The sequence below is a fragment of the Protobothrops mucrosquamatus genome, unplaced genomic scaffold (genome assembly GCF_001527695.2).
Source record: "Protobothrops mucrosquamatus isolate PMUCROS unplaced genomic scaffold, P.Mucros_1.0 scaffold53, whole genome shotgun sequence".
In the NCBI taxonomy this organism is placed as follows: domain Eukaryota; kingdom Metazoa; phylum Chordata; class Lepidosauria; order Squamata; family Viperidae; genus Protobothrops; species Protobothrops mucrosquamatus.
In genome coordinates, this window is record NW_015386434.1 from 431,092 (window position 1) to 443,709 (window position 12,618).

General features: G+C 38.8%; 1 protein-coding gene across 1 annotated transcript; it reads right to left on the minus strand.

Moving 5' to 3' along the window:
- Positions 1–1,105: 1,105 nt before the first annotated feature.
- LINS1 (lines homolog 1) lies at positions 1,106–10,369 on the minus strand. Its single transcript, XM_015811855.1, has 6 exons — positions 9,983–10,369; positions 9,443–9,532; positions 6,970–7,111; positions 6,135–6,734; positions 4,705–4,882; positions 1,106–2,583 (listed from the first exon to the last, which is right to left on the minus strand). The coding sequence occupies exons 1-6, from the start codon at positions 10,367–10,369 to the stop codon at positions 1,698–1,700; spliced, it is 2,283 nt and encodes a 760-aa protein (XP_015667341.1). The 3' UTR covers positions 1,106–1,697.
- Positions 10,370–12,618: the final 2,249 nt, after the last annotated feature.

Genomic DNA, 12,618 nt, shown 5'->3' on the forward strand with positions numbered 1-12,618 from the left:
AGCTCTAGTTTTGGGGGGGGGGGGGGAAGCAATGTCTACCAGAAACAGATTTGATGCCAGAAATATTTTAACAGAAGAACATTGAATTGAAAAGAGACTGATTTCACAAATACATTGAAAACATGTAGTCAATTTTGCAATAGCATGCTCAAATCATTCTAATATCATCTAGTCTTAAACCAGTAAGGCTTTCACAGTCTTTAATAATAATAATAATGGTACTGGAGAAGACTCCTGCGAATCCCTTGGACTGCAAGGCAATCAAACCGGTCAGTCTTAGAGGAGATCAACCCTGACTGCTCTTGAGAAGGCCAGATCCTGAAGTTGAAACTCAAGTCCTTTGGCCACCTAATGAGAAGGAAGGACTCACTGGAGAAGAGCCTGATGCTGGGAAAGATGGAGGGCAAGAGAAGAAGGGGACGACAGAGAATGAGGTGGCCAGATGGAGTCACTGAAGCAGGAGGCCTGAGCTTCAATGGACTCCAGAAGATGGTAGAGGACAGAAAGGCCTGGAGGAACGTTGTCCATGGGTTGCAATGGGTCGGACACGACTTCGCAATTAACAACAACAAAAACATTAAAGTAAAAGGATTTTCCCAGCATAAGAGAGAAACTAAGAACTTAGTGGTTTTCAAAGCAAGAAAGATGCCCTGGAGGGGTATTCACTGGACTCCTCAGTGACTCATATACTGGGAGCTCAAAACTGAATGACTGCAATGTGCTTTTTGTGGGGACCGCCCTTCAAGAGCACAATGCATTTGGCCCTGAATGTGGCAGTATAAAATTAAGTGGAGACTTTTTGAGGTCTTGCATTACCTCCCATATGAAACAGCTCTACCGGTTGCTAGTTATCTTCTGAAATCAATCCAGCTTTCACAGTATATTAAATCATATGCATTTATGCTGCCCACAGCATCAGCTCCCATGCCATCCATCCCATGCCCTATTCATGCATCTTAGCAGGATCTCGAAACACAGTTATTTTCTCAGCCTCACTTTTTCTTTATTGATCTGTTTATTGTGTTTTGTAAGCCATCCAGAATAATTAAGGAAGTCAGTTTAGCTATCACTTTCTGGGGGGAAAAAAAGACAATTGAATAATTAGTTCTTCAGTTGTTCAGTTTATATCATAAACAGTATACAGCACATGCTGGTAAGAGCTAAATGCATTTATGAGCCATTTTGTTTGGGGGGGGGGAACCCTGCAAAGTCAAATCTTTTCCCAATTCATAAAGCTTTAAGTTATTTAATTATGATACAATTTTCCTTTCCTCAACTGGAAACACAGACCTATTCTATCCTCTTTTTAAAAGCAGGAGTTAATAATCTCTAAGGACATATATCCTTCATATCAAAATTACCTCATACAGAGCAAATAGCAAATATGCTCAGACAGAGCATAAAATTCAGAATTTACTGCCTTAAAAAAACAAAACAAAAACAAAAAACCTCTGAGGAAAAATTCACACACAACACAGACAAAATTGTAACAACCTTTTTGAATTAAACGTATCAAGGGATTAGAAGCTACAGTGTTTTTAACCAAGCAGACAATTCATAAACAACATATACTTCAATCCCAAAGAATGCATTTGGCCCACATATTAATGTGTGCATATTAATTTTCTGGAACATCCTTTCAAATGCTAACAAATATATGGGTTTAACCTGAAACACTTTATTTCTGTAGACTCTGACTAGTGTGAAACAGCTTGATGATCTTTACTAATTATATTAACTTGATTCAAGAGCTTCAAGAGTGCATTTGGATTGTATGGAAAGAGACTTTTTGCATGTAGCCTAGAAATTGACTTTTGCAGTTGTTGGAAGCATGTAGTTGCTTTCTGGAAAGCTTCACCTGCTAATTTACATTTTTGGGGGGACAGTTTGCTGCAAGAGGATGTTGAAATATTCAGCTCCTGCTCAGTTAAAGATAGCACGTCCTGTTTGGAGGTTTTTGCACTATCATCAAGAGTTGCTTTATTTGTACAGGCGTGACAATTTAAAGTTTCTTGTCCTGTGTCTGTCCAAGATTCTTCTCTTACACATTCTACATCAGAATCTTCTGAGCTGTCATAATCAACCAGCTTCTGAAAAGCCCCCAATAAAAGCGGTTGACTCGATGCGGTTACTAAATCAGACTTGTTGGGCTGCACAGCTTGATCGCCTCTCCGAGGGAGCGTAGACAAATTCAAGGAAGAAGATGAAAGGGCCTCTGTACAAGTCTGTGTATCATATGAAGTGCCCTGCATGGTGAGATCTGACTTGTGGACATATTTGTGCTGGCAGGGCAATTTCTCCTCCCAAATTCTGAGATCTTTGCCAACGGTGAACTTAAAGCACCCGGAAACTTGTACAAATTGGTGCCAGTCTTCCACAAGAAGTTTTAAATATTGTACAAAGTATTCCAAGAAACAGGTTTCAGATGAAATCAGGAAGTCCAGAAGAACCGTGGCGTCAAATGCAATGCTTCTTAACAGACATAAGAAGATACAGTGGGGATTATAGCCGTTTTGGTGCGTCCGATTGTCCTGGCTCCCGTCGTCTAAATGGCACGGGGTAAAATTAACATTGTGGCAGAACCTATAAAAATAAGCAAGAACATAGAAGATTAAATTGTGACCTCTAAGCCAGCAATCGTTTTATCAAGAACTCTTAACAGTAGAGCTGAGTTTATTATTTTTGGCCAAATAAATCAAGACTATTAGAATGATGACGGCACTCCAGCATTCTCTCCCACTGTGTGCTCTAATTCAAATCACATTAAAAGAATAAAGTGTGTGTGGGGGGATGTTGGACAAGAAAGAGAATACCTTCATCAACTGTAATTTGACATTAACATGAGATGGAAAAGAAAGGCATCAGCAATTCGTAATTACTAATTAGGAGGACTTGATCACTCTGTGGTCTTCATGTGGACACAAAGTATGGTTTAGATATATACCAAATAACAAATATTTGCCTCCAAACCATTGGAGAATAATATTTTGTGGTGTGCCACTGAAATAAAGGGAGAGAAAGCTTAGTTTAGGGGGACAACCCATTGTTGTATATGAACAGAAATCCAGGTGATCTTCAGGTAAAAATTTTGAGCAGGATTCAGTATGCAATGGTCTTCCATACCCTGCATTAAGGAAATCCAAAAATAAGGCAGCATGAAGTAACTAGGGCCAAGTAGAAGGTTTCAGACAGCTGGCATAAACAGATGGATTATAGGACTGGAAGTTTTTAAGAAGAGACTGGACAGCCATTTGTCCGAAATTGTATAGGGTTTCCTGCCTGAGCAGGGGTTTGGACTAGATGACCTTCAAGGTCCCTTCCAACTTTACTATTATTATTATTATGGATCATCGCACAGTCAGCCAGATGTTGTTGTTGTTATTATTATTATTACTTCCAAGATACCTAAGAACATAGAATAATAGGGTTGAAAGGGACCGTAGAGATCATCTAGTCCAACTCCCTACTCAAGCAGGAGACCCTATACTATCCTGGACAAATGGCTGCCCAGTCTCTTTTTGAAAACCTCCAGTAATGGAGCATCCACAACTTTTGATTAACTGTTCTCACTGGGGGAGGAAATTAGTCTTTAGTTTTAGGTTGGAAAAAACCTGAAAAGATCACATGTTTTGCAGTAAAATCTGCAAAAAAAACCCCATACCCTGGTATTCAGTTCAAAACACGTTTGGAACCCACCTCTTAAACACTCTTTGTCTTTTTCCCTACTGAATGGGAAATGAATTGAATTCACGACAAAGCTGAAGAACTATGTCGAAATTTCAGAATACAATTCTCTCTGTTTCATTGAGAGTAATTATGGACCAGGAGTTTATTTCACTGATCTCTCTGTCAATGCTTCTACGGTCTATTTAAAGAAGAGGTGCATATTTGCTTATCACGTTTACGATATGGAAGAATCCGGCACATCTTCTTTGTACTGCTTGTCAAATTCCTTGTATATGGAAGAAAAGAAACTCTAGATAATACCTTATTCTAAATGCAAACATTATTTATATGCTACAGTATTTGGGAGGAACAAGTAAGCTTGCTAGATTTGTCTCAGGGATTGAAGGAATTGGGAATAATTTTGCCTTAGAAGGAGTGTAATATGCTGGAAACAAAATGAAACAGAACGAATCGGTGTTCCAGTTTGAACACTGTTGCCTGAACTGTGCATTCACTTTCCTGATATTATTATTATTATTATTATTAATAATAATAATAATAATAATAATAATAATAATAATAATAATAATAATAATAATAATAATAATAATAATAATAGTAAAGTTGGAAGGGACCTTGGAGGTCATCGAGTCCAACCCCCTGCTCAGGCAGGAAACCCTATACCATTTTGGACAAATGGCTGTCCAGTCTCTTCTTCAAAACCTCCAGTGTTGGAGCATTCACCGCTTCTGGAGGCAGGTTGTTCCACTGGTTAATTGTTCTAACTGTCAGGAAGTTTCTCCTTAGTTCTAGGTTGCTTCTCTCCTTAATTTCCACCCGTTGCTTCTTGTCCTGCCTTCAGGCGCCTTGGAAAATAGCTTGACTCCCTCTTCTTTGGGGCAGCACCTGAGATATTGGAACACTGCTATCATGTCCCCCCTCGTCCTTCTCTTCATTAAACTAGACAATCCATAAGTATGACAATCCATAATTTTTAGCAAATAGAAGTTGATGGCTTATGGGGAAAAGGGCACTAACCTTTCAAAGTTTAAATAAATTGCCAGTAATGACTTTGCAGCTTCTACCATCTCATCATCTTGTTCTACAAACAGAGAAATCCACGTGCAAGGGTGTTCAAATAAGCAGATACTGGCAGAAGTCTTCAGGTGGCTTTTTAAGACTGTCAAGAGTAGACTCATAAGACTCTCCAAATGAACTAAAATGAAGGGGGGAGGGAAATCAAAACTACATAGATATATCTGCTTTTGATAAAAATTTACAATATCTGAGGAACAACGATTGTTTTAGCATTACCCGTACTAACGAAACATTTCAAAGGGAATGCAAAACAGTAGTTTAAAAAATCCATTTTGTAAGGAAATCGTTTCTGAAACCTATAGGTGACCAAGAGTGACAGGGAAGAAATTCAATGTGGCACAAACTTTCTGCTCCTGCAAAGATTAAAAGTATTCACGCCTACAGCTTCCATAATCCAGAAAACTGCTCCTGTATACATATAATTATCCACTCCACTAAAAAGCTCTCCACTTTAGCTGAGCCCCAATCTTTTATTGACTGTATATCGAGACTTCTGGGAATGCAACTTCTTAATTAAGTTGGAGACACAGTCAAAACTGAATTTCAAATTACACACTACACCGAACATCTACATTCTCTAGAGAGCCTCTGGATTACCACATCTGCTCAGGTTAAACACAATCCTCCCACATCTTGTACAATGTAGCTGCTTTGCTATATACACCTCAGTGCCGTGATGGGAATATTCTGAAGCAACGTTTTACTGAAATAGCAGACGGATGAATAAATGGCATCTTCTCTTAAAAGTAATTTATTTCTCCAGTGTCTGCGAAACCAAAATTTGCACGCCCGTTCTGCAGTTGCAGTTCTTTCAGTACATCATTATGGTTTGATCCTTAAGATCTATTATGTGCTGTTATAAGAAAACACCATCTTTTAATATTTTCTTATTATTATTATTATTATTACTCTTTTCTGAGGTTGCTTAGATTCTCTAGGCAATGCAAGGCAACCAACTTTAAAGCTTTAGTTACTCCATAATCTAGTAGCTAAGGCTGGTGGTTTAAATTATGGAACAAAAGTTCCTAGATAGCTTTTGGATAACTGTGATAAACCCACAGGTCTGTCTGGAAAAATTATTTCTCAAAGCATGTGTAACTTATAAGTAGGTAGTGAATCTTCAGGATACTGGAAGGAGGAGAAGTTCAACAAACGAAGGAGAGAAAAACTGGTGGATATGCAGACTTAACACATTTCTCCCTTCCACCCAATAAAGTCTTAATTTCCATTCCCCTAAACAGATATCATTTCAGAAAGGAAAAAGATATATTCAAAAATACAGTGGCAACCCCATTCATTTTCACCATGTTCATAGTCTACTCACAAAACACTGTGAAGCACTTTTAAGGCACTTTGGGAAGCCAAATTACCTTGCGATTCAGTTCTGTGGGCAAAATCCGGGATCTTCGTCTCTAACGCTTTAAGCAGAAGCAAGCTTAAGGATCTGAAGATCACGACGTCAAAGTTACTATTGGCACGTACTTGAGGTTCAACGGTGCTGCCATCAAAGTGGCTGAGATTTCCACTAACACACAACCCCTCCAGCCCATCAGACTTGACAAAGTGCAGTAGCACAGTATTGGCCAATGCTAATCGATCGTTGTCAGAATGAGGGTCCGGGTAAGGGGAAGGAAGCACCTTTGTCTGGATTAGGTCTTCGCCAGCTTTGCGAAGGATGCAGTTTTTAAGCAACACGATTGATTTCTTCCTGATGAAACCGTGAACGGGTGATGTGGCAAGGCAGCAGATATCGTAAGAGCTCAAAAACAATATCCTCTGGCATCCCAGGTTGAGTGGCATTTGAATCCTGGCAGCTGCCAGCAGCTCAAAGAGATCAAGAAAGCTATTCAAATCGTTTGTTGATTTTGCAGATAGTGGAACGTTGTGAACAGACGAATGATAAGAAAGGATGGAGCTGTAAAAATTCTCCAGTACATTGTCAAGTGGAGTTAGAAGTTTCTTCAGGTCACCTATAACAACAACAACACCAGCGTCAAGCAGGGCTTAAATATGACAGGGAGGCCTTAACTAAATTATCCATCAAAATTAGAACTTTTTCTCGTTAAAAAACTCTTTTCTGTTTCTTCCATGAAAATTTACAAGACAAGCAATATATCCATAACAATATGAACATATCGGTAGTTTCCCAAAGAGTTAACTATACACTGATCTTCTATTAGGTGCTTGCAACAATTGAAACAGTACCTCTTCTGCGAGTGTTGTCATCATTCAACATTTCTTTTATTAGATTGGTCAAAGTCCAGAGGCATCCTGCTATTGAACTATTACTGGGAAATCCTGATAAAGTCTCTACACAAAAAGCAATCCAGGCACTGTTTAATGAATTCTGGGAAAAGAGAGAGGATGCATATTACTCTGGGTTACACTGAACAAATGTCACACACAAAAATCGAGACAAAGGAGAAGCACGAAAAAAGGCAACTATTCCAAAGGTTTTTGGCATTGGCAATGATGGGTTTCCTCATCATTTTGCTCTCTTAGTAAGTGACTAGCTAGCCAAACCAGTATTACAAAGTAAGGACTGTATATTTTATTACCCAACCCGTAGAGCTTTATTACTCAACGCTTTGCTTTACCAGTCATAAAAGCAGAAGAGTAGATAGAATAGATAGACTACTTTATTTGGCCAATTAGACACACAAGGAATGTGTCTCTGGTGCAGAGGTTCTCAAGGTACATGCAAAGGGACAGAGTAATAATCATCATCATAATATAACATGACGCTAATAAGAGGAGGTAGTAGAGAAGATGAGAAGGATGACAATACTAATACTACAGCCATACAACATTGGTAAATATATTTAGACATAAAACAATACTGTGAGGATTAGGTCTATGGGTCCCCTTACTTAATTAATCCACATATAGGCCTCCTTACTTAATTAGGATAAAATCAGTTGTATGATGAACTAATTCAGATTGAAAATGAGAACTCATAAAGCAGCAAAGTCTCTCTAAATGGTATGCTAAATGAGGTGTAAATACCTTCTTGGCAATTTTTGAGGACTGAAAGAAAGGGGAATGGTTCCGTCCTAAGGGAAAGTACACTGGGTGGAAAAGGACATGGATTTGGGTGGGACACTACCATTGCTTCAGTTCAGTCAAATTCAGGCTAGAAATTTCAGCTCTGATTGTAGGTTATTGCAAACAGTAGTTCCCATACATACACTAGATCTGCAGGAAAATCTGCATGCAATTTAAACAGGGGGACATCCAAAATGCAATTTCTCTTGTCCTATCCTATGAAGCCCTCTATCTGATTATTTTAGTACTGCACTATGACACCGATTAGCAGGAGGAAACCAATGAGATACAGTTGCACATGTATACAGAGTGTCTATACTTCACAATATTGTCGACACCAACTATTTTCTTGGTAGGAAAAGCAGCAAGTCGAAAACAAAATGTCCAACCTAACAACCATCTTCCTATTTTCTCTCTCTCATGTTTTAATGATATATGTAAAGAACATTCAATCATTATCTCCACTCCCCATCTTTTAAACCAACCATATGCCACAAATAACTAAAAATGATATGCACAGACTAATAAACATCAATGCACTGTGAGACAGTGAAAAAAAACGAAGCCACTTATGAGGGTGGGCTACAGAATTTTGAGATGAGCTACTAAGAGTCGCAACATTATTCATGAAATATACTTGCCCTTCCTTTTTATTTTTATCCATCAACATGTTTCAACTGTCTCATTCCAGGGGTTCTAGACAGAGGTTCTAGTTCTATATAAGTAATGGTTGTAAACAATCAAATGCAAATGTGGCATTAAAAGCTCGCAGTGCAAAAGCTGCACAAGTAGGAAAAAGCAATAAGGAATTAAAAACGAAAAGAATGATAACCAAATGACTAAGTATGCCCAATCTAAGTACACTGGAAAAGCCCCCCCCCCCCAGTTTGAAAACTCAAGAGGTTTTCCTGGCTGCTTTTGGAAAAAAATATTCTCCTGCAAAAACAAGAAAACATGATAAAATTCATCTTGAAAGACTGTTATCGGGTAGGGAAAGACTGAGAGACAATTCATTCATTTTTAAGATAAACTAGCTAAAAAAAACCCTGGCTTGTTACCCCATTAAAAAGAAAATGGTGGTAGAAATAGATGCACCATTACAAACATTTAGCTATACATATCCACAAAAAGTATAGTTCAGCGGAAGAGATATTTCCTTCAGTATAAAATAGGAAGAATGTCTCTCTAAAGAATATGCTTCGTCATGTATGGATTTATAGTGTTTACATTTTAAAAAAATCTGGCCATCTTTGGGAGAAAAGTACAGGGCCCAATGAGAAAGGCAGAGACATCTGTCCAGCCAGCCAAATGAGTAAAAGCAATCTAATTAGAAGGGGGTAGCAGATGGTACCACCAGGTATAAACTTACCTCTTCTTTACTAGGAGAACAAAACAGGCTGAATTGAGAGTACACGAGATGTAATTAGTATTTTTTGCTGGGCGGGGGCTTATAACATTAAAGATTAAGTTACATTCTGTGCTGCGTGCTCATTGTACAAAATCCTGAACTGTTAAAATGTTGAAAGCTACATTGCATTTGTACTTGAAATAAAACAAACCAAAACAAACCAAACCACAAAGCAGATACATTCGCTTAAATAGTAACAACCCCAAAGCTCAGTTTCTGACTTACATCTTCTGTTAGCTGAAAGTGCACAAGGGAGGCTGAAGTTTTGGAAGCCATGTGAGAGAGCTGTTGATCTGAACGACCTAACAGAGGAATCTAGAAGAAATGGAAACAGAAAGAAGTTGTAGCTACAAGACACCTTAATGCAGTGGTTCTCAACCTTTTTAATGCCGCGACCCCCAACCGGTCGTAAGTCGAGGACTAAACCGGTCGTAAGTCAAGGACTACCCAACCGGTCGTAAGTCGAGGACTTTCCCTGCCCGGGAGCGCCGCGCATGCGTGGTTCCGCCCCCTGCGCCGGCCGAGGCGTAGCTGGCAAGCGGCAGAGACGGAGCAGGCCGACCACCAGCTGGCCCAGCTCAAGGGAGGTAAGGCACCCGCCGGAAAAGGAGGGAAAAAATGGCGGACAAAAAAAATGGCGTACAGCCTTGCTTGGCGACCCCCGTGAAATGGTCGATCGACCCCAAATGGGGTCGCGACCCACAGGTTGAGAACCGCTGCCTTAACGAAGATATTTGAGAAAAACGTAACCTTTGGGAAACTTACTAATTCAGACACAATGTTCGATTCTTCCAGAATTCTCAGGATCTCAATGTATTTCTGTTTTATTTCAGGAGCCACCTCTTGCAGTTGCAGTTTGGCATGCATCATCTTGATCAAAGTTAACTGAAGCAGAATCATTTCCCGTGTAGGGCACTTCAGATGGCTACAGTTTTTAGAAATATCACGTTCGTGGTTTATGGAGTCTAGACCAGAAGAGATCTTAGCATCCAACTTAGAAAAAAAATGACAGCCACATAATTCATGATTTTGGGCGGATGAAAAAACCGAAGGGTTTAGAAGAGCTGCACAATTGTAACCATCTTGGGCTAACAAAGCCCCGGCAATTATATCATTATACATTTTTTGAAGAAAGTGAAAGTACGTCCCCATTATCAGCAATTTTTATATATCCAGGGATTCTTTATATAGTCAAATCAGCAGGATTTGAATTGGGGTTTTTTTGGGGGGGAACTGTCTCTGTTGTAAGATGGAACTTTGTGAAGATTCCAATTCCATTGTACCTAATAAAAAAAATATGACAAGAATATGAGGACAGTAATGATTCTTAGTGAACTAAGTCAAAACAATTCAAGTTGCTATCAGATTAGAAACATTTCAGCACCAAGAACGATTCAAACATGACTGCTAATTACTATTTTATTAGATTTATATTCCACTATTTCTTCACTCAAGGTAGTTTACATGGAGGCCTCTGTCTTTTTCATTCTCACAGCAACCCTCTTGAAGTGGGCTGAGAGAGGCAATTCTTCTCTCATTTTGCTTATTTTTTTACATTTCTCTCTTTTTAAAAAAAACCTTATATATTCGTACTACCCCAATTTATTAAAATAACATCCTTGGCGGAGTCTAGGTCAGAACCTAGTTGCAGCTTAATCACTAACATTTAATCACTTGTCATACTATCAGTGATTGCATGACCTCTGTGGATGCCACACACTAGTTATACTAAAAAAACAAAATATTTGAATTCTCTAAAGTACCTTAGGATTTTTTTCCTCTGTCACATGTGGTCATCCTAATTCTGCTCAAGATCGCCCAAATAACGATCCTAATCCTGTCCCTTAAAAATCTTGTATTTGAAGATAATTCCTCTCTCTTCACCTCTTTTTTTTTTTGCACATCCACTATTTTTGAAATCTTAAATACTCATACTGCACACAGAAATGTAGTCTAGAGGAAACAAACTACTTAATTCAGAGCAGCTCACAGTATTTAACTTAGACTTGGAAGTTAAGCATTCTAAAAGGTGGAAATTATAATGCTTCTGCATTGTTACGAGGCAAACTTCTAATGCATGGATGCATCATTGTAACTACCAGGAGTTGCACTTCAGGGTTTTTTTTTCGTGGTCCAAGCAGATGGCAATTTGGTCATGGTTAAAGCACAAGGCTAAAAACTGGAAGACTGTGAGGCACGCTGGCTGAGGAATTCTGGGAGTTGAAGTCCATAAGTCATAAAAGGGCCAAGTTTGAGGACCCCGGATTTAGATTTTATGTGTGTGTGTTTATGGTTATATGTATGCATATACTATATAGCATTATATATATATGCGTGTGTGAACATGTATGTGTGTACACACATACACACACACACAATCATCTGTATATATACAGATAGACCTTGACTTACAACAGTTCATTTGGTGACTGTTCAAAGTTACAACGGCATGGGAAAAAGTCACCTGTGACCATTTTTCACACTTGTGGCCGTTGCAGCATCCCCACAGTCACGTCATTTACATTTGGATGCTTGTCAACTGGCGTGGATGATGGTCGCAACGTCCCGGGGTCACAGGATCCCCTTTTGCGACCTTTTGACGAGCAAAGTCAATGGGGAAGCTGGATTCGCTTAATGACCCGTGTTACTAACTTAAACCACCGCAGGGATTCACTTAGCCAAATGTGGTAAGAAAAGTTGCAAAATGGAGCAAAAATTCATTTAACAACTGTCTTGCTTAGCGAGATCAATTCTGGACTCAGTTGTGGCTGTAAGCCGAGGACTGTCTGTGTTATCATAGGCAAATATAACACGATCGATCGATAGATAGATAGACAGATAGATAGATAAGATGACTAGATAGATAGATGATAGATAGATGATAGATAGATAGATGATATAGATAAGATGACTAGATAGATGATAGATAGATAGATAGATAGATAGATAGAAGGGGGGATGGATGATTGATAGAAAATCCAGGTGATAGATCCAGGAGATGATATATAGAGAAATAGAGATATAGAGATAGATATGTATATATGATAGATAGACAGACAGGATGGACAGATATCGGTGATGGATGGATGATTGATAGAGGATAGATTATTTATTTGAAATAGAGATATATAGATAACTAGATAAGTAGATAGATAACAGATAACAGATAGATATAAGAGAGAGAGAGAAGGGGGGGGGATGGATGATTGACAGACAATCCAGGCGATAGATCCAGGAGATGATATATAGAGATATATAGATAGATATGTATATATGATAGACAGACAGATAGGATGGACGGACGGACAGACATCGGTGATGGATGATAGATAGAAGATAGATTATTTGAAATAGAGAGATATAGATAACTAGATAAGTAGATAACAGATGATAGATAGATA